General features: G+C 32.3%; 2 protein-coding genes across 2 annotated transcripts; both read right to left on the bottom strand.

The window, feature by feature from the left end:
* Positions 1-324: 324 nt before the first annotated feature.
* LOC132732115 (G-protein coupled receptor 157-like) lies at positions 325-12350 on the bottom strand. The gene is made up of 4 exons (XM_060718478.1): positions 11550-12350; positions 8641-8849; positions 5026-5203; positions 325-3409 (listed from the first exon to the last, which is right to left on the bottom strand). The coding sequence occupies exons 1-4, from the start codon at positions 12028-12030 to the stop codon at positions 3213-3215; spliced, it is 1065 nt and encodes a 354-aa protein (XP_060574461.1). The 5' UTR covers positions 12031-12350; the 3' UTR covers positions 325-3212.
* A 4468-nt stretch (positions 12351-16818) lies between these two features.
* On the bottom strand, positions 16819-22843 carry LOC132732113 (G-protein coupled receptor 157-like). Its single transcript, XM_060718476.1, has 5 exons — positions 22272-22843; positions 21106-21473; positions 19099-19307; positions 17822-18002; positions 16819-17606 (listed from the first exon to the last, which is right to left on the bottom strand). The coding sequence occupies exons 1-5, from the start codon at positions 22364-22366 to the stop codon at positions 17383-17385; spliced, it is 1077 nt and encodes a 358-aa protein (XP_060574459.1). The 5' UTR covers positions 22367-22843; the 3' UTR covers positions 16819-17382.
* Between the last annotated feature and the right edge of the window lie 5075 nt (positions 22844-27918).

Raw genomic sequence — 27918 nt, 5'->3', positions numbered from 1 at the left:
GCAGAATTTATCACTCTATTTCTACTGGTTGATTTACGCAGTAAGGGCTATTTTACATAATTTTACCTGTTTGTTGGTGATTGCCGTATATTTTAAATGCTGTTTGCAAAGTATACATCATTTTATTTGCTTATTAATTATTTACAAAATATCTATTTTTAATACATTTAAAATATTTCATGAAAATTAGCATAAATCTGGAGGCATACTGCTTTAACGACAGATTAATCCGTTATCAAGAAAGTTGAAAAGTTATTAAATACTGAATTGTCAGTAAAGATGTTTATCAATAAATTGGTGTTATGTGTTTTATAGTAAGAACAATCTTCATTATTCTTCATTGGTTTACCAACATGAAAGAGTAAACTCTCAAAGGGATAGAAATGACAAAATGCAAATTACATCCGGAAATTTAATGTGACAAACTAATTAACAAAACAATTTTCTAGGAAATAGAATACAGATGTGTGAAAATAATAATCAAACTGGCAGATGCCACTACATATATATTACAATATTCTTTATGCGAGTTGTATGATTTGTAATTCTGTTAGTCTTTATGCAAGATTACCAGTTGTATGATTTGTGCTTACAAAATGACGTATATGCAATGAATTTATAAAGCAACTAATCAAAATCGAAATTTACAACCAAATATGTTATTTTTTCCAAATTAATGTGTGTATAACATATCAAGGTGAACATAGAAGAACATAGTAGATTTTGTGAACTCATTATAATAATAAAGTAGTTTAAATCACACCATATTTTGGAGGTTTTCTTGTTTTATAATTCCAGTTTCTGGCAAAATTGGTAATTGGACATTAAATAATGTTGTTTTTGTTTTCTTTAAAATAAACAAGAATTTGACTAGACCAATGAATCAAATTATTTGATACAACAACTGTCACTGATATATATTATTGTTTTTCTGATATTACTATTTAGTTGGTTTGTTTGGCTGGTTTGGGTTTTCCAGTAATTTGAACCCATTTAGTCGCCTCGTACAATCACGCAGGGATAAACGATGCCTCAATCTTTACTAGGCAAACCCTCAGCCACATGGGGTTACTATTTAGTAACGCGAGCAATGTGGAGAAGTGTATTAAAGTGAATGTTTTGTTTCAGCTATAACATAATTTTGATTATCTTAATTAAGGAGAACACTACTTTTGTTTAACTTTTGAAATCCTATGTTTGCTTCACATGCCATAAATTGTGCAATAAACTTCTCTTAATCTAGTGTGTTTCCAGGCAACTATATAAATCACTCTTGTATTTATCTTCGTGTTGAAGCATGCGTACAATGCTTTACGATAAATTAATGCAATTACATGTACAAAGAAATTGTCAGACGATGTACATGCTTTTATTATATAGCTTTCATTCGAGAAACGTTAATTGTTTAAAAAAAATAATTGATTGCAAAGCAATAACGTTTAAAAAAATTGATAAGAAGTTCTGGTATATTTGAAAATGAACTATGGTGTCTTTAGACAAGCTGCTTTACTAGTACATACACTTTTAAAGTGAATTTAACCTTTCAGTATTGTCAGTTGAAGAAGTCACTACAGACATATATAGATATGTGCTATTTTTAGAATAGAGCCACGTATCTCTAGCTTAGTGATGAAACTACGATTGAAAGAAATTTGTTTGAGTCTTATTTTACAAGTTAAATAGTGAGGAAAGTTTTTAGATTATTTATCTTACTCTTCTGTTCACATTCTAGACCAAAATAATTTTTAGTGTCCCAAGAGGGGTCATACATTATCAGGATACTTTGTCTTTCGGTGCAATAGTGCTCGAAACATGGGAAAGAAAGACACCTTATATCGCTGTACCGCTACACTCTACTGTACACTCATTTCTTAGTATTGTGTGGTTTCAGAAACGAGTTTGGGTGTGCCTTATTGCTTCCTACCCAATCGAACTATAATAAAATATGTTAACAAATCACATAATGAAAGGCTTCTAGAGGACGAGGACTGTACCTTGCAGATGCCTTGCAGTACAGTCCATATCCAAGGTCAATCAAACCTATTCTGGAACATTTTCAAATTTGTCGTTTTAAACGTTCTTTAGAGGGATTATTTTTTCCTCTTTTCACACTTGTATGAAATGCAGACACAAATTGTCGTTAAAAGTTGTCCAGAATTTATCCGTTAACATTTTTGTTTTATTGTGAGAGTCGTTAATCATTGTATAATGAGATATGTCCTATTTACAGGACGAAATGCTTATGTATGCTTTAAATATATTCAAAAATGTAATGAACAAGACATTGATGTTACAGTGTGTACTTTATATAAATAAGCGTGACCTGTCAGCCAATAAAGAAACCTGTTAATCAGTAAAAAAAATAATGATAGATAAATCTTATAAACACTAAAAAGGTCAAAATAAACAAGTTTCATTGGCTAACAAAAAAAAAACATGTCATTTTTTACTTTTTATATGCCCGAAAGAATTTCGGGCATATTATGTTATACCCCCTGGCGCCCGTCCGTCCGTTAGCAATTTGGTTTCCGGAGCATAACTTAAGTTCCATTTGGCCAACAGTATTTAAACTTCTTAGGATGAGTGTCCATATTAGGTAAAAGACCCCTATAGATTTTGGGGTCACAAGGTCAAAGGTCTAGGTCACTAGAACTAGATGGTGAAAACGCGTAAGTACGATGATGCAAACGCGATAGTACGATGATGAAAACTCGACAGTACGATACTACGATGATGAAAACGCGATAAACTATCGTGTTTTAACTATCGTACTGTCGCGTTTTCACCATCGTAGTTTCGTGATTTCGCGTTTCCATCATCGTACTGTCGAGTATCGCGTTTTAGATCAAACCATTCATAGGCGATGGCCCTAACGGCATTCCGTAGTATAAGGCCTAGCAAGCCTACTCACACTGTATGACTTTGTAGACTTGCCCGACTTTTATCTGGATTGCAGCGCTTAATCACCTTGATTTCTGGAAGGTAATGGTTAATAGCTTCACATTATTATAATATTATATTGATGTTACTTTGTCAATCGGTCAAAACTTGTTTTCTTCTGAATGACAACGTTTATACATACATTCATAAGTGTACGTGGAAATAATTGTTAATATAATTCATATGTTATGTTTCGCAAAACTGGCGTTTCGTCACTTATTTATGCAGATTTTGTTTTGTCTTTAGTCACGCGCATGAAAATTGTTGCATCATCAAGTATTTATGCCTTGCTCTCCTCCGTTATTAGCCACGTGATCATTATTGCTGTAGTTTCTTGACAGACGACTGCAATAATGTTGTCTGATTACTCTGTCAAAAACACAAAGACAAATAAAGTTTGCGAACGCTTGTGCTGTATCGCCAAACGCTTGCCAAGCCAACATCACTCTGTCTGTAATTATCATTTGTTCTGCAATAAAGAGACAACAATGTTACCGTACATGTACTTTAATTTACAAAAACAATATCAGTGAAAGATTGCCAAATTAGATAGAATTGTTCTCTAGTTGTAACAACATACAAACTCTCGGACAGTGTTGTGATAGCGTGTAAAATTAGTCAATATTTTAGGTTAAATCGGCAAATGTACCGATGAGTTGATAATACGGAAAGTGGTTTGCAAACCGAATGCTTAGGTGCAACCAACTTGCAATGCGAAGGACACTTAATGTACACTTTGTACATTTGCCTGTCCATGTATGTCCTTTATATGGGTGTTGATAATATATATATATAAATGTTGAATGTCCCCGTTATTCCCCAGGGTATGGATATAGTTGACTGATGCATAATGGAAATACTTTCAAAATGATACGCCGCGTTCGCAGCAAAGTCATTGAACAAAGTAATGAAAATAAGTGATCGAATATTGTTTAAATCTAAGATCAATATCATGCCAGGTAAAATATGAAAAGAACATTTATCAAATAATACTGTATCAGAAAACGTATTTATAGAACATGCGTGCAGAAATAGCCAGATTTACTAAAATATACAGTGTGTCACTTTATAATATCATGTGATGAAAACACCATACATTTAATATATATTAGGACTTTCACCCATTATGCCTCAGAAATATCAGACCCGTGTTTTATCGTTGTCTTAGATTTGTAATATAAGTCTATATGAAAGCGGCCTTTAGATTTGATTTTATGTTGGAAAACCAATTCTGTGTTGTTTAAAACTAAGTATTTCTGTAATTTTATCTTGGAAAAGTGCATCATAACATTGTTAATGCCTTAAAAACACCGTCCCGAGAGCTACGAGTATTTATAACACTTCAGTGGCGATTTTCTAAAGGGCCGGTCACACCGCCCGAACTTTGTTGGAACGTTCCTTGAATGGTGGGGAGAGGGGACCAAATTTCGACAACGTGTCCGCTCGTACAACTGCTTACAACTGCGTCATCAAAGTTTGTGCAACGTTTAATCACCGCCCGGGCAATGCTGGCGATGGTCAAGCATTCAAGATTTCGGCGTTGGCCTAGCGGTCCCAAGCGTCCACGAACTTGCGTCTAGCGGTGTCAAACTTTGACTGGGCGTTGTTGGAACTATGGTGAACTTTGCCGGAGCAGAAACTTACCCGCTCCTCACCGCTCGCAATATTTTGTGCAGCTCAAAACTTTCGGAACGGCAGGAGGGATCATAAGCTGTGGCTGAGCGTATACTGCGTTGCCTTAACGGAGGCCAAATTCTGATGAACGATAAAGAGCGGTGATGATTTTTGCACCGCTCCAGGAACGCTCCAGCAAAGTTCTTAAGGTGTGAAATTGAAGATCAGTGAAAGAATCACCCGCTTTACTAATTTAAATTTAGATAGAGGACCGGTAGATTATTTCCTTATTATTTCGTCGGCAAATTTCAATTCTTTTGAATTGGCAATTATATGAATCCATTTATCCAAAAGCTTCAGAAAAGCTGGCGGTGTTTACCGTAACATCCTAATCACTACTGTAATTGAAATTAATATTTATTTCTGGATCACATATTTTATAATCCGTAAAATTATACGCTTTGTTCTTACTATGTAAAGGTCCATACGTAACGTGCAGAAGAAAACGAAATGTTCCTGCGAAACGTAGTACATAGAATATGAGCCATATAAACACAAAATTTTTATCCCCTCGTCTAAGTCCAGTAGATGTTTGCAAACTTGAATCGTGTATTTCCAAATACTGTCCGCCACGCCGTCGGAGACATCTCTGTTAGTTAAAACAATAAATGAGCCACGTCATGACAAAACCAACGTAATGGGTGTGTTACCAGCATGGATCCAGACAATGCTGGTCGCATCCGCGCAGTCTGATCAGGATCCATGCTGTTCGCTATCACTATCACTACTTGTTATAGGGTTTGTAAGCGAACATCATGGATCCTGATCAGACTGCGCGGATGCGCAGGCTGGTCTGGATCCATGCTGGTCGCAAACCCATTATGTTTGTTTAGTCATGGCGTGGCTCAAATGACTTTTAAATATGCAGCTGCAAAATGCATGAATCTTTTACGTCAAACATAATTATTGCAATATGGCGTGTATTTATACCATTATAATCGAATATATTCTATGTAAGAACATGTAGAAATTCATATATGTACATTCAAACTTTCAAAAATTAAAAATGTATCATATTTATATGAAGATTTATGCTTCTGCTATTGTTGATGCTGCTGCTGTTGTTGTTGTCGTCGTCGTCGATGTTTTTGTCAAGCAAAGAGTAATAATGTGTTATTATGGTGGTATATATTGGGTAAGTTGGCCGAAAATCCAGCCTTGTTGATCTGAGTTGAACAGTTTGTTAATGGAAAAAATACAATTGTATTTCTTTGTATGTAAACTCCAATGTTGCATACTTGGATTGAGTTTGCCGATTTAACATTGTAAACATGCATTTCAACAAAATACATTTTGTTAAACGACAAAACATTAACTGATAGTAGCAATACCAAGTGTTCGAATACTCAAAACAGAAGTTACATTCTTAGCTTTACATTGTCGAACCATCATGATTCAGATCAGCATAATCCAGCTTTACACGTTTTTCAATATGAGATAAAATAAGCCCCGCCCATTTTCCCGCCCACTAAATCATCGTAAATAAACGTATTTTCCGCTCATTTTCGGTATTTACCGTCGGCGACAAGAAGCGGCGTGGTTTCCGTTTATCATACCTTTTAGGTGTTTAGTTACTAAACATAATTCACTTGCATGATTGTCTACAATCAACATCAGCTGACTTTAAAGGAATATAGGCATATAAGTTTTAAAACGTTGTAGACACCACTTTTACTTGAAAAAGAAAAAAAACACCAGGTTACCTACTGTCTGAGGTTAAATATTTTTCAAGGAAGTGAAAACGATTGAAAAGACTATATTCAACGACAAATAAATTTTACTGATGGTATTCCAATTTGCATAGGAATGAGTAACATTTACAGTTAAGCTGCTACCTTACCACTTTCAAATTTTCAAGTCAACATCTGACGAGTAATTACTAAAACAGACCAAATTCTGGCTGTTGTCTTTCCTAGTAGTACTATTATATTAGTAACCTTAATTCTAGCGTATGACTTGACAAGAATAAAAAACCTTTAACAATAGTAAAATTATAACCAAAGTTGTATGTACCCTTTCGTATATAACTTTTTATTTTTACCATATAGTTTCCCATTTTTCCCATTTTGTTTTTCAATAAGTAAAATTTAAATGAGTCCAAATGTATGTGTGTTGATTATCAATTTATGTATACCTTGTTTATTTTATCTCTTAGAAAGCCGTCACTTACAAAACTAAATAAATATTCCTGTGTAGTATTTCATGTCCATAAAAGAAGTTCTCTGCTTTTGATTATATAGACAGAAAATCTAGACAGCAAATCTAGGTAACAGCTAATGACAGCATGTATACACATATTTTAGAGCTGTCATTGATTCAGCACAATGCATAAAAAGACCTTAACCTACGCCAGCTTACATATGTTTAACAATAAAAGGCTAAATCACATCCTATGACTCAAAATAACTCCCAATGGAGGTAAACAGAGTTGCCAGGATACACTGAATATTTATTTCAACTTTAAAATGGGACAAATTCACAAGTTTTGGTTATACAACGGAATTATCGATAGTAAACTTTGCATTGTTTCGTGGTTATTCACTTGGTCAAAAATATGAGTTTTTCTATAACCCAACAAAGTCCTTTAAAGAAAGAAGGCACAGGCTTATTGTTCAGTTCTCTTTATTCGTGTTGCCAAAAGTGCCTTCCATGTATCGCATACTACTTCTTTTTGCTGAAGGTAAAAAAAAATATGCTTAAGAGTATTGCCGTGGCTCACAAAACCCTACCATTGATATCAATGAATAGTGGGGTGTGTCAATATATATGGGAAACATTTCCTTATGTAATTTCACCAACTTTAGTTTTTGCATATTATTATGCTCATTATCAGTATATACGTTGTTACATTTTTAAATTATATCTTAACCAATTTTGCATTACTTGAATATCCTGTACTAGAATAAGTTTTAACAAAATCAGAGGATGTTCAAAGTCAAGATTGATGTAACAGTTTCTATATAATTTGAAATATTTTTGTACCAGCTACCTCTCTTTATATTCTGCTTTCGTGAAATTGGCTCCGCCTATTAATTTTCGTCTATTTCCGTGATAATTCCATATATGGAAGTTGCAAAATCGTTTACAAATGTTAATCGCGTTAGAATGTTAAAGGAAAGTGCGGTGTTGTAAACCTGAGTGTGTCAAGTTGATGCAGTTACATTCTCAACGTCATGATGCACAGCATTAAACGTATTGTGTACGTTCTATCGTTTACATTTCTACATGTCGCAAATTTGAAGTTATACATTTATAAATACAATTTGCAATTTATCTTAGTTGCATGTTAACAGCTGTCATTTTATCAAATCGAGATAATCAAAATGCTTAATACCAGTGCAGTATGTAACTCTCGGATCGACAATTAGATTTTTACTAATCTGTTTAGTAGAACCGAAGTATGCATTGTCAAGTTTCAAAGGCTGGATTTTTGGCAACGAATAGCCTCTATAGAACTACGACGTGTTCATTATTTCTCCTACGAAAGAAGTTAGTTAGATTTCTTTTTATTTTCTTTTTTTGGTGTATTTTACATCGATATTGTTAAGCGAGTGAAGTTGCAAGAGTTATTCGAAAACTTATTACAAATTAAGTTTTAATGAATCAGTCATATTAAAAATATCAATTTATGTTCTTTACATAAAGAGAATTCAACACTAACGCCCAAAGTGGAAATGATGAGTATCTTGTGTAAAGTTTTTTCTTATAGCAGCTATCTATAAAACACATGCTTCATGACCTCTGCCCATTTTTAAAACTTTACATTGTAGTACAAATCTTGCTCCAGGCCTTGCCCCAGGCATTCAATAGTATACTAAAATAGAGATAAATAAAAAATCCCAAAAGAAAACTTAAAACGACAAAATTGAAAGTGTTTCAGACTCGGTTTGATTGAGCCTGTTCATAGACGATACTGGAAAATGCGAGTTACCGTCCACGCCCCCCCCCCTCTAGCACCGGCTACTAGAGTTATTAACATTCCTCTGTTAAAAACATCTCTCAGAGACTTGATTGTTTTATACTTACAGGTAATATAGACGTTTTATAAACAACAAATACAAGAACTTCCGCCAAAACTAGATAAGAAAGTAGTTCCCATCCCTTTACTGTCAAAATCATCCACAGTATAGCAGTCTTCCTCTCTTGATTTGTCTTTATCCAGCACCAAGGTCCCGTAAAAATATCCTCTGTGTTTCCAAATACTTTAAAGAACAGCGCAAGAATACAGGTTAACCCTACAAAATACAAGTATGTACCCATGTAAATCTGTTAAAAATTTAAAGACATAACTAAGTAACTTTTAATAAATAGTATACATCATTTAGGACCTCATAGAATTAAAGTGACAAATCAGTTAGCCCGCAAATATTTGGATAAGGTATGTTTAATGTTTTGCGCTGTCTGAGAGGTCACTATAATACTATGAGGTCCAAAGAACTGTATGCTATTTCTTATAGTATACCATGCATTACTTGAACATAAAGGTAAAACTTCAACGAGGAAGGCAATCGTATTGCTATAATAACAATCTTTTTCGTAAAATGTGATGAAGACTGTTGGTATTATGCAAATTGTAATTAAACCCTCGCGGCCGGCTACACGCGGTCGGACAAAAACGCGACCGTGCTCTCCCAGGCGGTCACTGTTACTTTGTCATGCATTGAATGATTTTAAAATAATAAGTCGATGTGTCGTGTCTAAGAATTACGTCTCTACTTCAAAGGTCAAAGTCATATTAACATTTTGAAGTTTAACATTATCACAATTAGAATTAATAGGTACACACAATCGTGTCCGGGCTGTATCTTTGCCATGCATGGACGGATTTTAAAATAACTTGGCATAAATGTCTACAACAGCAAGACAATGTGTTGCGGCTAAGGCTCATGTCCGTGTGTCTGTGTGTCCCCACTTACACAACAATCATGTCCAGACTGTAACTTTGTCATGCATTTAGGGATTTTGAAATAATTTGACACAAATGTCTGTCTCATAACAACATTTTGTCGCGTCCAGGAACCACGTCCCTTCTTCAAAGGTCAAGGTCACACTTATATTTTGAAAGTTCATGCTATCACAATTGGAGTTTACATGTACAATAATACCAAGAACAATATTCAGCAATGAGTTTTTTTCATTCTCTGTTCTTTTCATTATACCTGCATGCATAAGAATCATTTTCGGGGGCATTGTCACTTGGGTGACAGCTCTTGTTAATTTAAATATGCCCACTGATGTACAATTTTAAACAAATCCGACTCATTGTCAATAGATTGGCATTTTGTATTGCGGTTTCTAAAACCATGTATATAATAATAAATATATAAATAATGTATCGTTTGCTTTTGAATCTATAAATTCACTTATTTTATGTGAACTTTTACTTGATATATTGTTAATAAACTTGTCAACAAGTCCATGCATTAAATTACTATTTGGTTACATGTTTAGTTTCTTAGCGTAGGTTAGACCGAAATACCGTATCCGTTCTGTGTATTCATACTAGTGTGTTCGAGGTCCTTATCCGAAGACTAACTGAAAGGGTCGAAAAGTTGCGATTGGGCTCGCTGATTCTTATATGAATAAAATAAATAAGGAACATATTTAATGTAAGGTATAATATTAACAATAAGTATTAATATGTGTTTTTATTTCATATGTCATCATTTTAATCTATATCTTTCACAACATTTTACTAATGACACCAGATTCTCACCAAACATAAGAGCACTGCGCGAATTGATAATTCCGTGATTTCAAAATAGTGCGGATAATTGTGTATACACCCCAAAAGGGCCATTCCGCTAAAATTTGTAACTTTTTTGTAACCCTTTCTCTTTCGTAAAGCTTAAGTTTTTTCCACTTACCTACAACAGTTTTTCCTAACATCATTGTTAGCACGACAGTTTTAAGATACAAATATACTAGCCATATTTAATTGTTACTAATGCGTTGGTTTGATATTATTTTAATGGCTGCCATGGTTGATTATTAAATAAAAGAAGAGAATTGATAACATTTTGATATGTAGACTCGCATAATCACTGACTGGGAGCAATTTATCTTTCTGAACACATTCGTAGTTGTCCATATGGCTTTGTATTTAACAGAAGTAAAGAAGGTCTACAAAACATTCAAGCCCGAGTATAAGAATACTGGTATCTGGCAGTGACGGAAATACATGCCCCAATGGTTGATCTAGCTACCATTTAAAATATACACGAGGTCCAAATATTCCGGGAATTTATACTTGCAAATAACGCATGCACAAAAATAAAAACAACTTATATTTCTTTCGTTAGTACTTTATTATTTTTACAACAACTTTTCACTTTGCGATGATGGTGGAATGACGTCATACAAAGCACGCGACTCATCTAGCAGGTGGGATTGTAAGAAGATATCTCCCAGAACGAGTGCAAATATATCAGACAATCCAGTCGGCTATTCTAGAGATAAAACAAGTGGTTAAAGTATCTGCCCCTCAACCCAGGAATCATGGGTTCGAGTCCTACTTGATTAATTACCATGTTACTGGTTGACTCTAGGAAGCGGATTCGAAAGTGATTAATATAAGCTGCAACAACTTGTTTCAATAAGTGTGTTTTAAAGTAAATTCACAAAAACAAAATATAAATGCATTAGCATAAGTTGAAGGTTTGAAGAGCTGACAGACTTGAAAATCTGTTGCTATGAATTTATTGAACCTGATTTGTTACAAAGGCAAGTAAAGTTTATGGTACATGATATTAAAAATGTTTCTGCTACAGTTTTTATCCTACGTTTTAAAACAAATATATATTTACTAAATGGGGAAAAAGCAAATGGTCAAACCTACTTTTTTAAACGACTAACATAATCAAAGATACGTTTAGGATGCGAGATATAAAATGTGCGTGTAAATCTATTTATAGAATAATTCAAAATTGTCTTACCAGGAACGCCCCATGACACCACGTGATACGTCACGGTTGCTTGCTTGCTCGACAGTTTATGAGCCCAGCTCGGTCTTAATACTTGCACTTGAAAATATATGGCGATAAAAACTGTCCAGAAAAACGAACTACATGGTGCAAAGGAAACTACGACGCTCTGAAAAAGGCACACTTGCGTTTCTTTTTGATATTTTTTATCGGTGAACTCCAGTAACATGTATCTCACTATTCCAATTATGATCCCAAGCACATGTATTAGATTAGCTATGGTCAAGAAAATTAAAAGTTTTCTAATATAGTTCCGAATAGTAACAATGGCGACGTAGAATACAAAAATGCAAAATATTCCGATCAATGACAGACAGCAACTCGCGATGCTTAGGACAAGCACATAAGTAGGAGCCACATATTTTGATGGACTTAAAGGGACAACAGAGCTGTTATCAAAATACGAAGATGTGTAGAAATCTAGCGTAGCCATGTTTAAATAGTTATATATGTTTTATCTGAACAAATGTATATAATTCCTTTATCTATTCTATGACGCAAATAGTTTGTTTATTATTATGTTGATTCCTTTTTGATCTGAAAACCAATATACTTGTATAATCCACGAATGTCATAAAATACTCCTTTTTCAATGTGAAAACTTAGTTATAATTATATGTATAAGACACATGTTTGTTGTTAAATAATGGCCAACTGCTCGTTTCAGTTTCGTTGCTTAGCAAAACAATTGCTTTAACATATATAGTACTTTTCCGTGAAATCTTTAACATCCCGATCTTCAAGTTACTGAATCTCTTAGCAGTCAAAAATAATGATGAAAAATAGAATAGTTACTATATGTGTACATATTGAACAATTGAATCCAATGGTCATATCCTGTGGTATAAAAATGTATACGGAAACAAATTCGTGTATGAATCGCATACAATGATATGACAGTGAAGACAAATTAGATTTACACCACTAAAATGACATATCACAATCTTTTCCCAGGCCCGTCGTCACAATTGTGTGATTCGTGCGGCCAATTGAGTTGGTTGTAGGGGAGTAATTTCCTGTTCCTCCTTTTCTTCATCATCATTCTCCTTCTTCTTCTTCTTCTTTGTCGTATTTATTTACGAGATACTTCCTTCTTAATTAAAATAGCAACCTTTTAAACATATATCTTAAAGTATTTATACTTGTACCTGTTAATTTGTACGAATTGATAATTGTTTGATGTCTATCATGTTCACCATCCCGGATGGGTTTTTTTTAAGTCCGTACGTATTTATATCAATTTTTGCAGAAATTGTCTGACATTATGTGCTTGTTTAGATTCATTCTGTGATTCATTTGGAAAAGAAAAATGGTCCTTATGAAATCTTAATTGCCTTCTAAAGGTGTACATATAGGACAGACTGGGAACGGAAGGACAAACTGACTAACAAACGGACACAGTCAGAGAGTTACTGTAACAAATATGATATTGCGTTGCGTGGTGGTCTATGTGGAAGGATCTCTACAGAATAGGGTGTGGTAGCGAATAAATCTGTTAGCATACTATTTTTTTAAGAAACAATATAAAATAAACTTTTGGTCCACTGATTATAAATTTGTAACAATATAAAAGTGCATTCAAGATCACGTCCAATTATGTGAAACAGGAAGATACACTTGACAAATAATTTACGGAATCCGGTTCTTGCCATTTAATTGTGAATGTCGACGTATGACAAATGAAGCGCAGCATATAAGTAACAACACACGACACGACAATGTGTCATATAAGCGTCGCGAGTTTACGCCATGTGTCGTATAGTGTTTTGCTACAAATATCACGTGTATTATTGAACTCATTTCGGTTATTTTTTAAAGAACAGATAACTCAAAATCAAGCGTACCATTTTATTTAAAATTATTTATTTGTAATTCATTTTATGTTTTACGCAAATGTAAAAAAAGTCTGTCAAGACATTTCGCTTTTGTTTCAATTGGTAAACATGGATGAAACTGGATGAAAATTTCTATTATTCCGCAATGAACAGCAACAAAACAATAAAACCTGCCGTATTTCTACAGGTGTCATATTTTTCCAAATCCTGGGAAATGTTAGCCGTGAAAATAAATTAAATACTTCATTAAATTACAAATTTCATATTTGTTTGTGTAATTCTGAAAGTGAGAAAAACATCAGCAAAACCTTTATAAGACATTGATTAATTGTATCAGAAAGAATGTAAAAAATAAGAGATTGCAAAGTAACACTTGATTCAGAAAATTAGCTTTGAAATACAAAATTTAAAGTCTTAGTGACTCCAAAGGAGAATAAACAACAACTGTATTCATATCAAATAAGCATTAACAGAAATGCAGTAACACGAAAAAGCCAATTTTGCAATTGCTCAAATAATCATATCATACGATAGGAGTGGTTTACTTTTTTTAATCGAGCTATGAACAAGGAAAAAAGCGCTTATATAATGAATAAATACAAAAGAAATATTTGATTCACTTAGAAATCTTTTGTACTAAGCCATAAATATTTGCATATTAACATCAAACTGCCGCCGTTTCATTGATAAACCTTTGCGTTATTTTATAAATGGCTTTTGTAGCCCAAATTTGATTTCTATTTTAATATGATACTAAGCAAAACAACACAAATCAGAGATCAGTTATTATACTTTAGGCAAACGTTTATATGTAACTATTCATTAGGAGTAATTCCTAAGTCTTTTGGGCGCCGCTTTTTATAGTATGGCACTTTCGGTTCAAATTGAAGATTTTATGATAAATTAATAAATGATTTTGCAGCATTTATCACCAAATTTCTATTGTTTGATTTACGCAGTAAGGGATATTTTGCATAATTTCACCTGTTTGTTTGTGATTGTCGTAGTGCTTTAAGTGCTGTTTGCAAAGTATACATCACTTTATTTGCACATTCATTAAATTTTTACCAAATGGCTATTTTAATACATTTAAAATATTTCATGAAAATTAGCATAAATCTGGGGGCGTACTGCTTTAACCATTAACGACAGATTAATCCGTTATCAAGAAAGTTGAAAAGTTATTAAATTGTTTGTTTGTTTGTTTGTTTGTTTCAGTTTACGCCTTTTCCCAACAGTATTTAAGTCATATAGGCGGGTAGTTTCCTAACCATCGTTCCTGGAGAGTTACACCAGTACTTGACTATCTTCTCCCGTGCTAATCTACCAAAGCATCTCCCGGGATCGAACCCACGCCAGACAGGTAACTGGATTAGAAGTCATCGACTCTAACCCGTAGACCACGTAGGCGGTAAATTATTAAACTAAAGATGTTTATGAATAAATTGGTGTTTGGTGTTTTATAGTAAGAACACAATCTTCATTATTTTCATTGGTTTACCAACATGAAAGAGTAAACTCTCAAAGGGATAGAAATGACAAAATGCAAATTACATCCGGAAATTTAATGTGACAAACTAATTAACAAAACAATTTTCTAGGAAATAGAATACTGATGTGTGAAGATAATTATCAAACTGGCAGATGCCACTACATATAAATTACAATATTCTTTATGCGAGTTGTATGATTTGTAATTCTGTTAGTCTTCATGCCAGATTACCAGTTGTATGATTTGTGCTTATAAAATGACGTTCATGCATTTAATTCATGAAGCAACTAAATCAAAATCGAAATTTACAACCAAATATTGTTTTTTTGTTTCCAAATCAATGTGTATAAAATATCAACGTGAACGTAGAAGAATAAAGTAGATTTTGTGAACTTATGATAATAATAAAGGAGGTTTTCTTGTTTTATAATTCCAGTTTCTCGCAAAATTGTTAAATGGACGTTAAATAATGTTGTTTTTTGTTTTTGTTTTAATTTATATACTTTAAAATTAAGTATATGACTACTACTATATGCAGGGAATGAATCGATTTTTAATAAAACAACTGTCACTGATATTGATACATCTTTTATTGTATTTTACTGATATCATTATTTAGGTGGTTTGTTTGCAATTGTTTGATGTTGTTTTTTTTTCGGTAATTCGAACCCATTTAATCGCCTCGCCCGATCACGCAGGGGTAAACGATGTCTGCAATTCTGGTGCTTCAATCCTTACCCTTACCCTAGGCAACCGCTCCGCCACAAAGGGAACACTATTTAGTAACGCGAGAGGAGAAGAGTATAATTGAAGTGAACTTATTGCTTCAGCTATAATAACATTATTTAATTATCTTAATTAAGGAGAACGCTGCTTTTATTAAATTAATGTTAAATGTTTGCTGTACATGCCATAAATTGTACAATAAACCTCTCTAACTCTAGAGTGTTTCTAGGCAACTATGTAAATCACTAACTCTTGCCATTATCTTAGTGTTGAAGAATGCTTAAAATGCTTTACGTTAGATTATTCAATTACATCAAACTTGTGAGAGGATGTATATGTTTTTTATTATTTAGCTTTCAAACGAAAACGTTCATTTAAACAATTGATCACGGACAAATAATATTTAAATATCTTGATGAAGTTCTGTTATATTTGAAGATGAACCCTGGTGTCTTTAGACAAGCTGCTTTACTAGTAAATATACCTTTAAAGTGAGTTTTACCTTCCAGTATTGTCAGTTAAAGAAGTAAACTATAGACATATATAGATATGTTCTATGTTTAGAATAGAGTCAAGTATTTGTAGCTAAGTAATGAAACAACGATCGAAACAAATTTGTTTGTCTTCTTCTACAACTTTTCAGATTCCTTAACCTTCTCTTCGGTCCATTTTCCGTGTTTAAATAATTTTGGTGTAAGATTGGTCATATGATGATAAATGGTCATTGGGTACATTAGTGCTTGAAGAAAGGCACTTTCAACCACTGCGTTTCCACTCCTACCGCACACACACAGCAGAGAAGATCAAAGTGATGAACAGATGTATACAGATGACAGATCTGTTGATGACGTGGTACGAGATGATAGATTTATAGTTGTTCATTGTTCTGAGAACAATTATTCTGTAGCTTCAACATGAAATTGGTAATAAATGTTCAGTGTCATCCTGCTTTTGTATTATATTTCATGTTTTAAGTTTTCATTTTTTCCCAATAATTGTCATACATTTAGATATAGTTGAAGTTAATGGGTTTACTGTCTAACTATATTATGATTTCACATAGTACGGACGGTGCCTTGCACATCTTAATACGGCTCTTAAACATGCCTTATCAAACTAATCCTGCAATATTTTCAAATGTGTTGTTTTGGACGCTCTTTATGGATTATTTTTCTTTTCACACTTGTACGAAATACAGACACAAACTGTTGTTAAAAGGTGTCAATGAATTTATTGGTTAACATTTTCATGTTATTGTGAGAGTCTTTAGTCATCTAAGAAATGTATACTTTTCACATGACAGACAGCTAATGTATGCTTCAAAATATATTTAAAATGTAAGGGACAAGGCATTGATACTCACGAAACAGTTATAGAAATAATTTTCAAAAATAAACTATAATCAATATCTGCTGAAACAAAAGAAAAATAAATTAAACGAAGATTGTTTCAGTAGCAGACAACTGCGCCTAAAATGCCAAATTAGACAATTATATACATTTGTTAACTTCAGCATAGGCATTTACTGTGCAGTAACGTATTTTGAATAATGACAAACTCGACAACAGAGAGAACAGTTATAAAAGTTACAGTCTTTTTTTTTCAGATAAGTTTATAGTATGGTAGAACATCCCACGATTGTTTCCTTTAAATACACATAATATTCGACATGAAATCGTTGTAATAAATGGCCATGAAAGACATGAAATTGTATGATAAAACATGTCTGCCGTTATGTTTGTAATGATTCTGTTGAAGCTAAACCATTGTTTACAAAATCCTCTCTTCTGGTCGCCACGTCGTCATCGCTGACATTGTTTATATTATTGCCACAGTAATGTAGTCTGATAGATTTGTCAAAAACACAAAGGAAAATAAAGTTTCCGAACGCTTGTGCCGTGTCACCAAACGCTTGCCATACCATCATAGCTCTATCTGTATTTACCATTACGTTATCTGGAATAGGTGCAACACATTTGGTAATCACAATATATAGGGTAAAAAAGTAGACTTTAACATTTGGATTTTTAAATCCGTTAAGTTTATATATAATATCTGAACTTGTTTTCAATTGTTCGAATAAATTGTAATAAATTATAAGTTAAGTATAGTTTGATATACAAATAGATGTATGCGTTTTTTTTTTGATTTTTATGCAATAAGAAATATACCTGTTGGTTCTTTGATTATATGCATCAAGAATCGGAAGGTTCCTCCAAAACGAAGAACATAGAATATGAGCCAGACATATACAAAATTCTTATCTTCCGGTCGTAGACCTTTGGACACATTAACTTGTGTACTCTGTCCGAATAACTCGGCAAACGGTGTCCGTCTTTTTTTCATGCATGTCTGTTAAACATTTACAAACCAGAAAGCACATTGTATTGTCAATTATTAATGATAAATATACTACTAATATTTTCCTTGCAATTTGACAATTGATCAAAAGGAGAAAATATGTCTAGGTCACTGATTTGTACTTTGCTTCTAGTACGTGTTATACGAATTACACAATTAAAAATTATACATTAGGTCTTCATTAAAACATTTCTAATGGTAAGGTATGTATCAATCGCAACTTTTCGACCCTTTCCGTCAGTCTTCAGATAAGGACCTCAAACATAATAGTAAGAATACACAAAACCGATCCTGTATTTCGGTCTTACATACGCTAAGAAACTAAACATGTAAACAGAAAGTGATTTAATGCTTGGATTTGTTGATTATTCCAATACATCTAGTTAAAGTTCAAATTAATTAAGTTAATTTATAGATATAAAAGTAAACAGTACATTATTTATATACTTGTTAATTAATATTATGGTTGTAGAAACCGAAAGTACAAAATGTCTACCGGTTGACACGAATTCGTATTTGTTTATAATTCAACATCAGTGGGCATTTTAAAATTAGTTATGATTGTCAGACATATTTCCAATTATAACTTTAACGAAAAAAGAATAAAATATTTTCCTATTTGTGTCAAATATATACATACGTTATACATTATCATTATTCAAGATTACTCGCTTTGTTTTTGGTTACATCAAAAACCACGTGGTAGAACTACTTTAAATCCGTTTTTAGTTCGGGGTTTTCATAAATAAAAGCCGAGGACGTTCCGATTGGGTATTTATATGCAACTAAGGAACAATAAAGGACAAAGGATTATACAATTAGCTGGACTTAGTACAAGGTCGTCATATAGTTGTCTTTAAAATATCATCCCAATCAGCTTTAAGTGGCATAAGAAAAGAATGTAACGCCAAGTTTCAGCAAGATAAATGGTGTACTTCAGAAAAAGATGTATAAAAGAAGTACGCTTAAAATAGGGCACAATTCATACGCCACTAAAAATAAATCATTTCATTATTTAACATAAAATTGCTTGGCGTTTATGTCTTGTACGAAAACGCCAATTTATTCGTCATTTTATAATACTTACGGGTAATATATACTTTTTATAGACGACATAAACCAGCACTTCGGCTAAGATGATATAGGAAAGAATTTCCCATCCTTTCAGTGTCAGAAACATCCACAGTATGGCCGTTTTTCTCGGTAAGTTTGTCCTAATCCAGCACCAAGGTCCTGTGAAGATGTCCTCGGTGTCACCAAATACGTCATAGTACAAGCCCAGTACACATATGATACCTTTATGAAAATGAAATCAACATATAACTAACTATATGTTGTTACAAAAATTTACTCTTTAAGATAAAACACTAATCATCAGATCGTGAACTTCCGGTACAATTCGTATGTTTCCGAGTTCCAGAAAGAACAAATGTGCTCTGAGCGGTTTTGTCAGAGCACTTACTGATACTATCAAGTCATTGACATCATAGATGCATAATACATAATTTAACGAAGCTTACTGAATATTTACGAGTCAATATATATATTGTAAGGTGTACTTGAGTAAGGTTGTTAACTATATTTGCTCTACCTTTAGACATTTGGTCAATTTTAGCAATTTGACCTTGAAGCGTTTTTGTTTTAACAAAAAGCTGAACTAGTTGTAGAATTAAGATTCATACTGTAAAAACTTTTTAATGTGCGACGGGAAAGTAAACTGATAGATGTCTATTTTGACCTTTTATTTGAGAATAACAATAAATTTAACCACAAACATTGACGTGTGCTCTTTTGTTAACAAATAGGCTGTGGTAAACACTAATCTGATAATTTGAATTAGGGATATATACCTTATCGTTTATAAAACTGTTTTGGTTAACCTTGTCAGTCATCTTTGACAACAAAATTAATAGTTTAAATATAAATATCATATGACAGTGAAATAATAAGTTTCACATTTATTTGAAGTAGTAAATTACTTGTCAAAGGTGACTGATAAAGATAACAGAATATATACAGCGTGATAAAATGTTTATAGTGTCATGTTAATTTGGTGAAGGTTAGATTTGAGAACACTGAAATAACATCTGCAAAAAAATTTGTTGGGAATATGTAGTAATTGAAAAGGTTTTGTGGGTTTATCTAAAATTTTACTTCACAACTTTATTTTCTTTAACTATTTATGATAAACATCGTCGTCATCATCAGCAGCAGCAACATCAGTATGATCATTATTAAATTTCATATAGGAGGCAGTACACAGTTTCGGTCGTTTAGTTTCGAATTGGCCAGGGTGGAATTTACAAATAAGAGACAGTTTTGAAATTGAAGTGGATATTTGAGGTTCTAAATGTTTATAGTTACTATATTTCAAGTTTCAATGACTAGTATTGTGTTTCAGTTATTTAGTAAAATTTAATTTAGTGGCGTTAACCCTTGCTTTTTGAGAGAGCACCTGTCAGATGCGAACATGTGGTTTTTGGAGCTAGGCGGTGAATCAGCTCTTCAATTTAAAGGGTATGCAGAAGACTTAAAATAGTGAAAAAAGTAGGTGCATGACTCCCCGTTTGGATGTTGTTTTTCAGATTGTGCATTGTTTAAATGAGGAAGAATCACTATAGCTTGTGATTTAATCTTTTGACGTTAATATCTTGTTGTATTTTGCGAATAGAGGTAATCCGCTCTTTTTGTCGTTGATTTTCGCGACCAAAACAATGAAAAACACAGGGCTGTGTGCCAGAAAACTAGAAGGTGGACATGTATTTTTAATTGTTTGCTGTGAGATACATATGTATATGTTAAATATGAAATGCATTTATTCCAGGTGTGTGATTACAGACTTGTGTGTGAGGTTTTGATTGTGGCGCAGTCAGTTGTTTGCCGAGAAGCCTTGAAAACTGTGTATTACCCCCATATTGTTGATTATTTGTTGTTGTTGGCATTTTTATTGTTGTTGTTGTTTGTTTTGTTTGGTTTTTTGGGGGGGCTGGGGGTGACGAGTGTTCATGGTTTTGGGGGTTCGATCTTTTTCCCTTGCAAGCCGCATAGTCATATCTGTTATGGAATTAAAAGTTATGTAAAAATAATAATTTACCTGGTATACCCCATGACATCACATGATACGTAACGGTTGCACGATTGTTAGACATGTTATCAACCCATCTCGGTTTCAGTACTTGGACCTGAATATAAACCGCTATTAAAACAGTCCAGAAAAAAGAACTACGCAGGGAAAATGATGTTATAAAACTCTGAAATGTGCAACTTTGTTTTTCATGTTGATAGTCAACATCTGTGTACACCAGGAGCATGTATCTTGCAATTCCAATTACTATCCCAATTACATCCAACAAATTAGCAATGGTCAAAAACAGTAATAGTTTTCGGATATAATTCCGGACATTTGCGATGGCATAATAAGATATAAATATGCTAATTATTCCAATGAAAGACAGCAAACAACTTAAGGTAGTACACCCCTAATGGGCACTATAAGGAATTGTAAATTTGACAACATAGGACAGTTATATGCCTTAAATGTCACCTGTATGCAAAATTTAAACAAAATTTACCGTGTGGTTTATGAGTTATGGACATTTTTATGAACTAAAACTTTGCTATTTGAAGGGATTTTTTCAGAAATGAGGAAACTCTAAATAATCTATAATATCATCATTATGAAAAATGTTTTCCTTTTGCTTATTGTTAAGAAATAAACAATGACATATAGGTAACAAATTAAACAAGCAAAATGATTGTTTTTAAACGAAATGTTTTAAATATGTATAAAAATGTAACCCTACCCCACCCAATTTTAACACTAATTTGACCATTTCCCTATGTAAAAAGCCTTATTCAAAATATCCCTAAAATTTTCCAAAATGAGGGGCTATTTTTAAAGTTTGCCTAAATTTTCTTTAATGTATATTGGTTGGTCTTGCAAAATATAAAATACTTTTACCGTTTAGTTTTTATTTTATTAAACTTTGAAAATATCTGGTATCATATTTGCTATTAAAATTTGGCATTATTTAGTAAATAAATACCTACAATAATTATATAATTAAAATAAAACACTTTTTTCTTCCATAGGGGGTCTAAGAGATTAATAAAAAATGTTAAAAAGAAAAAAAAGAAAGAAAAAAAATTGCCCCTTCTGGGGTTTGAACCCACGCCCCCTCAGTTTCAATACACTTTACAGTGATTTTAGCCTATTTGAATACTCTTCAAAGTGGAGACAGTGCATTAGGGGTGTACTACCTTAATATGGCGACAACAATAACGTAAATCGGCACCGAGTGCGTTGAGGGACGTATTCTCGCTGCCGTAACGTTGTTATACGTTGACGTCTCCATATCTACTAATATATCTTATAAGTTTCACTTATATTCAAATAAAGACAAATTGAGTAGAATTTATTTTAACTGAAACTGTGAACTTTTTTAAATTAGATGAGATACATCTTTTTTGACGTAACAAATGAATTATTGATGAAATGATAATGTTGATATGTCAACATAAGCGGTAGAATTGTCCCACCTGCACCGTATGTTGGTACTTCATTTCAAGCCTTTAAAACTGTAGCAATTTCAAATTTATTCATTGATATTTATCAAAACGCAATGCTAGCAGTTTTAACGGAGTTTCCTTATGACAGTCATTTAAATATGTAAAGTGTACTTTGTCGCATAAATTATTTACATAGTTATATTAATTTCTCCGAAAGTAAAAAACTAATTATTTAATTTATCCAAACTTTTGTTACTATTTATATACATCATATAAATACTGTATTAGAAACAACTTTTTCTTTTTAACTCAGTAAACACGTATAAACACATAACATGCATAGCGTTAATTGATACAAGTTTTAATACATAGTTATATTAGTTTAAATTATGTTCGTTTTATCGTTATTATCAATTACATACATGCGTCATTATCATTATTATCAAATATTATTTTTAACGTCGATTAAAATTTCGGACACTTTGTGAATTATCGTTTATGTTTCAAGTGATTTTAAACAGTAGAATAAATATTGTAATTTCTTTAAGGTAGATTTAATGTAATGCTTTCCCGCCAAAAAATTCTGATATTGGCGAATATTGTAGAAAATAGGTTTTCCGTTTCCGGTAGTAAACAAAATAGAAGCCCGCAAATTTTACTGGGCGTTAACAAACAAATATTGTCAATATCTGCTACCACTCTTCTAATCCATCTTATAGGGGTAAGGTTATAAATACGTGAAATCGTAGAAGATGGCCGAGAGCTCAAAATACACGATATCGACCAAATGTACAAGTATGAATTGGTAGACTCATTGTTTTCTAATGACATTAATAAATTAATGTACACTTTGATACATTTGATACATTGAAACACTTATTTATATTCTAATGACATTTATACATTTTTTTACTTTCTAACAACTTTATGCATTTAAGATTTTATAATGGTTTGAATGAATTTAAGATTTCTACTGACATTAATACAGTTAGATCTATTTTCTAAAGACATGAGCTTTTTAAACATTAGCAAATTGAGATGACTTACAAAATACAATACTGGATTTAAAACACAATGTTTAAGTCGTTATAATAAATCAAGTACAAATATGTTTATTTAAACAGTTCCCTTTTTTAAACGGGAAGGGGTTTTCAACCTTTTTTATTGATAGGGTAATGCATTACTACGATATTCAACATAGACTGGAAAAGTTGTTATAATACTTTTACATATGATCATTTTGTTTATTTTCATATATTCTGTTTAAACTTTTGACAAACGTTGTTAACATGCAATGTACGCACTGATTAAACCTTAAGATGTCTTTAGTTCAACTACATTATTAAACGTTTGAGCTTTTTAAATTATTTAATTGTTTTGTTTGTGAAGAAGCAAATCATTTTTCATGTACCATTGGCGACTTGTCATTATCGTCGAGAAATGAATTACACAGTGTCATGTTTTTCATGTCGATCCTGGTGATATAGATGCTAGACTCTTATAAGATATAAAAGTAAATGAATGTAAGTACATGCAATATGCAACGACGACGTATTTGAAATCACCAAAAATAACACATTTCAAATTATATCACCAAGAATGAAATGAGCTTTTAATTGCATTGCCAAATTATTCAAAGATAGACAAAGTAATATTTGTGAAGATATATTGTGTCGAGGTCATTTTTGTCTGCCAGAAATATTCTTTAAAAAAACGACTTGTTTCATTAAAACAATTATTAAAACAGTTATTTATGATATTGTATTCCATAATGATGTGAAATAGTTTTACCTTGACATACTGTGAAAATAAAAAAAAAGATCGGCATTCATTTAAAAACACTAACTAAACTTGTTGTATGAAAAGAGTTTCAATATGTCAAGAACATATTTTAGATGCGAGATGCGGATAACATATTTTCACATTTGCAATAAAGGAGCATATGTGGGAATAATTTCCTGAAACTTTGCAAGATTAAAGGATAACATAAAAGAAGCAAATGTGAGATCACCATCCTACTTGTTAAGACATTTGCCATTGTATGCTCATTGAATGCCACCCTTCCTTGTTGATCTTGTTTTATATATTTTGCACTAGTTTAGGGTAGATTACTCAATATCAAGCATACCATTTTATTTCAAATTATTATTTGATATTTTATTTTAGTCATTGCGCAAAGATAAAAGGAATCTATCAAGACATTTTGCTATGCTTCTATTAGTAAACATATTGCAATTCCTACAAAACATGGGATGACCTTTTCTATAGTTCCACAATGAACAAAAACAGTAGGGTAAAATCTGTCGTATTCCTACATATGTAGTATAATTGTGTGTGTAATTCTGAAAGTGAGAAAACCAAGAGCAAAATATTTACAAGACATTGATTAATTGTATCAGGAAGAATGTAAAACATAAAATATTGCAAAGTGTCACGTGATTCATAAATATAGCTTTAAAATGTAAATTGCAAAGTCTTGGTGACTCCAAAGGAAAATAAACAACAACTGCATTATTATCAAATTAGCATTAACAGAAATAAAATAACACTTAACAATAAGCTAATTTTGCAATTGCTCAAAGAATCATATAGGAGTGATTGCATATTACTAGTAACATCAAACTGCTGCCGTTTCGTTGATAAATCGTTGCGTCCTTTTAATAAACTATTATAGCTCTTATATCCCGATATTGATTTTTATAATAAATAGACATTAACCAAAAATAGCACAAATCAGACGATTATAGATAACTCTTCATTAAGAGTAACTCCTGAGGCTATTGGGCACCCACATACACCGCTTTTCATATGATGGCACTTTCGTGTCAAATTGAAGGTTCCATGATAAATTAATGACTAATGTTGGATTTTATCACCATATTTCTTCTGTTTGATTTACGCAGTGAGGCTAGTTTTGATAAACTTACCTATCTGTTTGTGATTGTCGTAGATTTTAAGTGTTGTTTGCAATGTATACATCATTTTGTATGCTCATTTGACCAAATATCTCTTTTTAATACATTTAAAATATTTCATGAAAATTAGCATTAATCTGCTTTAACGACAGATTAATCCATTGTCAAGAAAGTTCAAAAGTTATTAAATACTGAACTGTACTGTCAGTAAAGATGTTTATCAATAAGTTGGTGTTGTGTGTTTTATAGTAAGAACAATCTTCATTATTCTTTTTGGTTTACCAACATGAAAGAGGAAACTCTCAAAGGGATAGAAATGACAAAATGCAAATTACATCCGGAAATTTGATGTGACAAACTAATTAACAAAACAGTTTTCTGGGAAATATAATAAAGATGTGTGGAGATAATTATCAAACTGGCAGATGCCACTACATATATATATATTACAATATTCCTTATGCCAGACCATCAGTTGTATGATTTGCTCTTTATATTCTTTATGCCATATCATCAGTTGTATGATTTGTTTTTTTTTATATTATTTTGCCAGATTGATATTTGTATGATTTGTGGTTTTAAATTATTTATGCAAGATCATCAGTTGTGTGATTTCACTGATTTTTGCTTTCATATTATTTATGCCAGATCATCAGTTGTATGACTTGTGCTTCATAAAACTTATGAATCGACTTACATGCATTTGATTCATATCACAACTCAATCAACAACAAAATTTACAACAAAATATTGTTGTTTTTTTTTTTCAAATCAATTTGTGTATAAAATATCAAGGTGAATATAAAATAACATAGTAGATCTTTTGAACTTATGTTAATAATTATGTAGTTATACTTATAAAGAAATCATTTAAAGGATTAATTCTGATCTCTGTTTTCTTTTTTTTTGTCTATTTATCTCCCTTTCCCCCATGTCGAGAAATTATTTAAATTTGATACAGGCATTGCATTTCACACTTGACATGTTCAGCTCATCTTTATGACCCTTTACACATTAAGTCATAAGTACTAGGTATTTATTATCTTCTTGTGATGGAAGGAATTTAATGTAGGTACAATGAACTTTGCTATGTCATGTTGTTACTAAAATAAATTGTAGATATGTTTTTTACAGGAGAGAGTTTCATATAAGCTCCAAGTTTTCTACTCAATCCTGAATGTTATTTATATATTGTAATCTTGTCTGTAAATATTGATTAAGAAATAAATATTGTTTAAACCAATAATTAAGTAGTTGATATCACCCCATATTTTGGAGGTTTTACATAATTCCAATATCTCCCAAAATTGTTTAAATGGACTGTTGTTTTTGTTTTCGTTAAAATTAACAAGAAGTATTTGACTAGACGAATAAATCAAATTCTTTGATACAACAACTGTCACTAATATATATTATTTATCTTACTGATATCACTATTTAGTTGGTTTGTTTGGTTTGGTTTGTCCAGTAATTCGAACCCATTTAGTCGCCTCGTACGAGCACGCAGGGATAAACGGTGCCTCAATCTTTACTAGGCTAACCCTCAGCCACGACGGGTCACTATTTAGCAAAACGGACAATGAGGAGAATAGTATGATTTAAGTGAATGTTTTGTTTCACCTTTAACATTATTTCAATTATCTTAATTAAGGAGAACACTCCTTTGTTTAATTAAGGTTCTATATTTGCTGTACATGCCATAATTTGTGCAATAAACTTCTCTAACTCATTCTGTTTCCAGGCAACTATGTAAATCAATGTTTTTATTATCTAAGTGTTGAAGAATGCTTAAAAAGATTTACGTTCGATTATTGCAATTACATCAAACTTGTGAGAGGATTACATGTGACTTATTTGTCTATTATACTCGTATTGCATTCAAACGAAAAACGTTTATTTTAACAATTGATTACGGACAAATAGTATTTAAATATCTTGATGAAGTTCTGTTATATTTGAAGATGAACTCTGGTGTCTTTAGACAAGCTTCTTTACTAGTACATATACCTTTAAAGTGAATTTAACCTTTCAGTATTAAATTCACCTTTCAGTATTGTCAGTTGAAAAAGTAAACTATAGACATATATAGATATGTTCTATGTTTAGAATAGAGCCAAGTGTATTTGTAGCTAAGTAATGAAACGACGCTCGAAACAAATTTGTTTGTCTTCTTCTACAACTTTTCAGATTATCAAACCTTCTCTTCGGTCCACAATCCGGATGTAAATAATTTTGGTGTCCCAAGATTGGTCATAATTATGATGATAAATGGTCATTGGGTACATTAGTGCTTGAAGAAAGGCACCTTTATCCACTGCGTTTCCACTCCTACCGCACACGCACAGCAGAGAAGATCAAAGTGATGAATAGATGTATACAGATGACAGATCCGTTGCTGACATGGTACGAGATGATATATTTATATTTGCTCATTGTTCTGGGAACAATTATTTCTATAGCTGCTACATGAAATTGGTAATATT

This window comes from Ruditapes philippinarum, unplaced genomic scaffold (assembly GCF_026571515.1).
Source record: "Ruditapes philippinarum isolate M1 unplaced genomic scaffold, ASM2657151v2 ctg1613_1_1_1_1, whole genome shotgun sequence".
Classification (NCBI taxonomy): domain Eukaryota; kingdom Metazoa; phylum Mollusca; class Bivalvia; order Venerida; family Veneridae; genus Ruditapes; species Ruditapes philippinarum.
The sequence above is the reverse complement of the archived record's forward strand: the minus strand, read 5'-3'. Positions and strand labels throughout refer to the sequence as shown.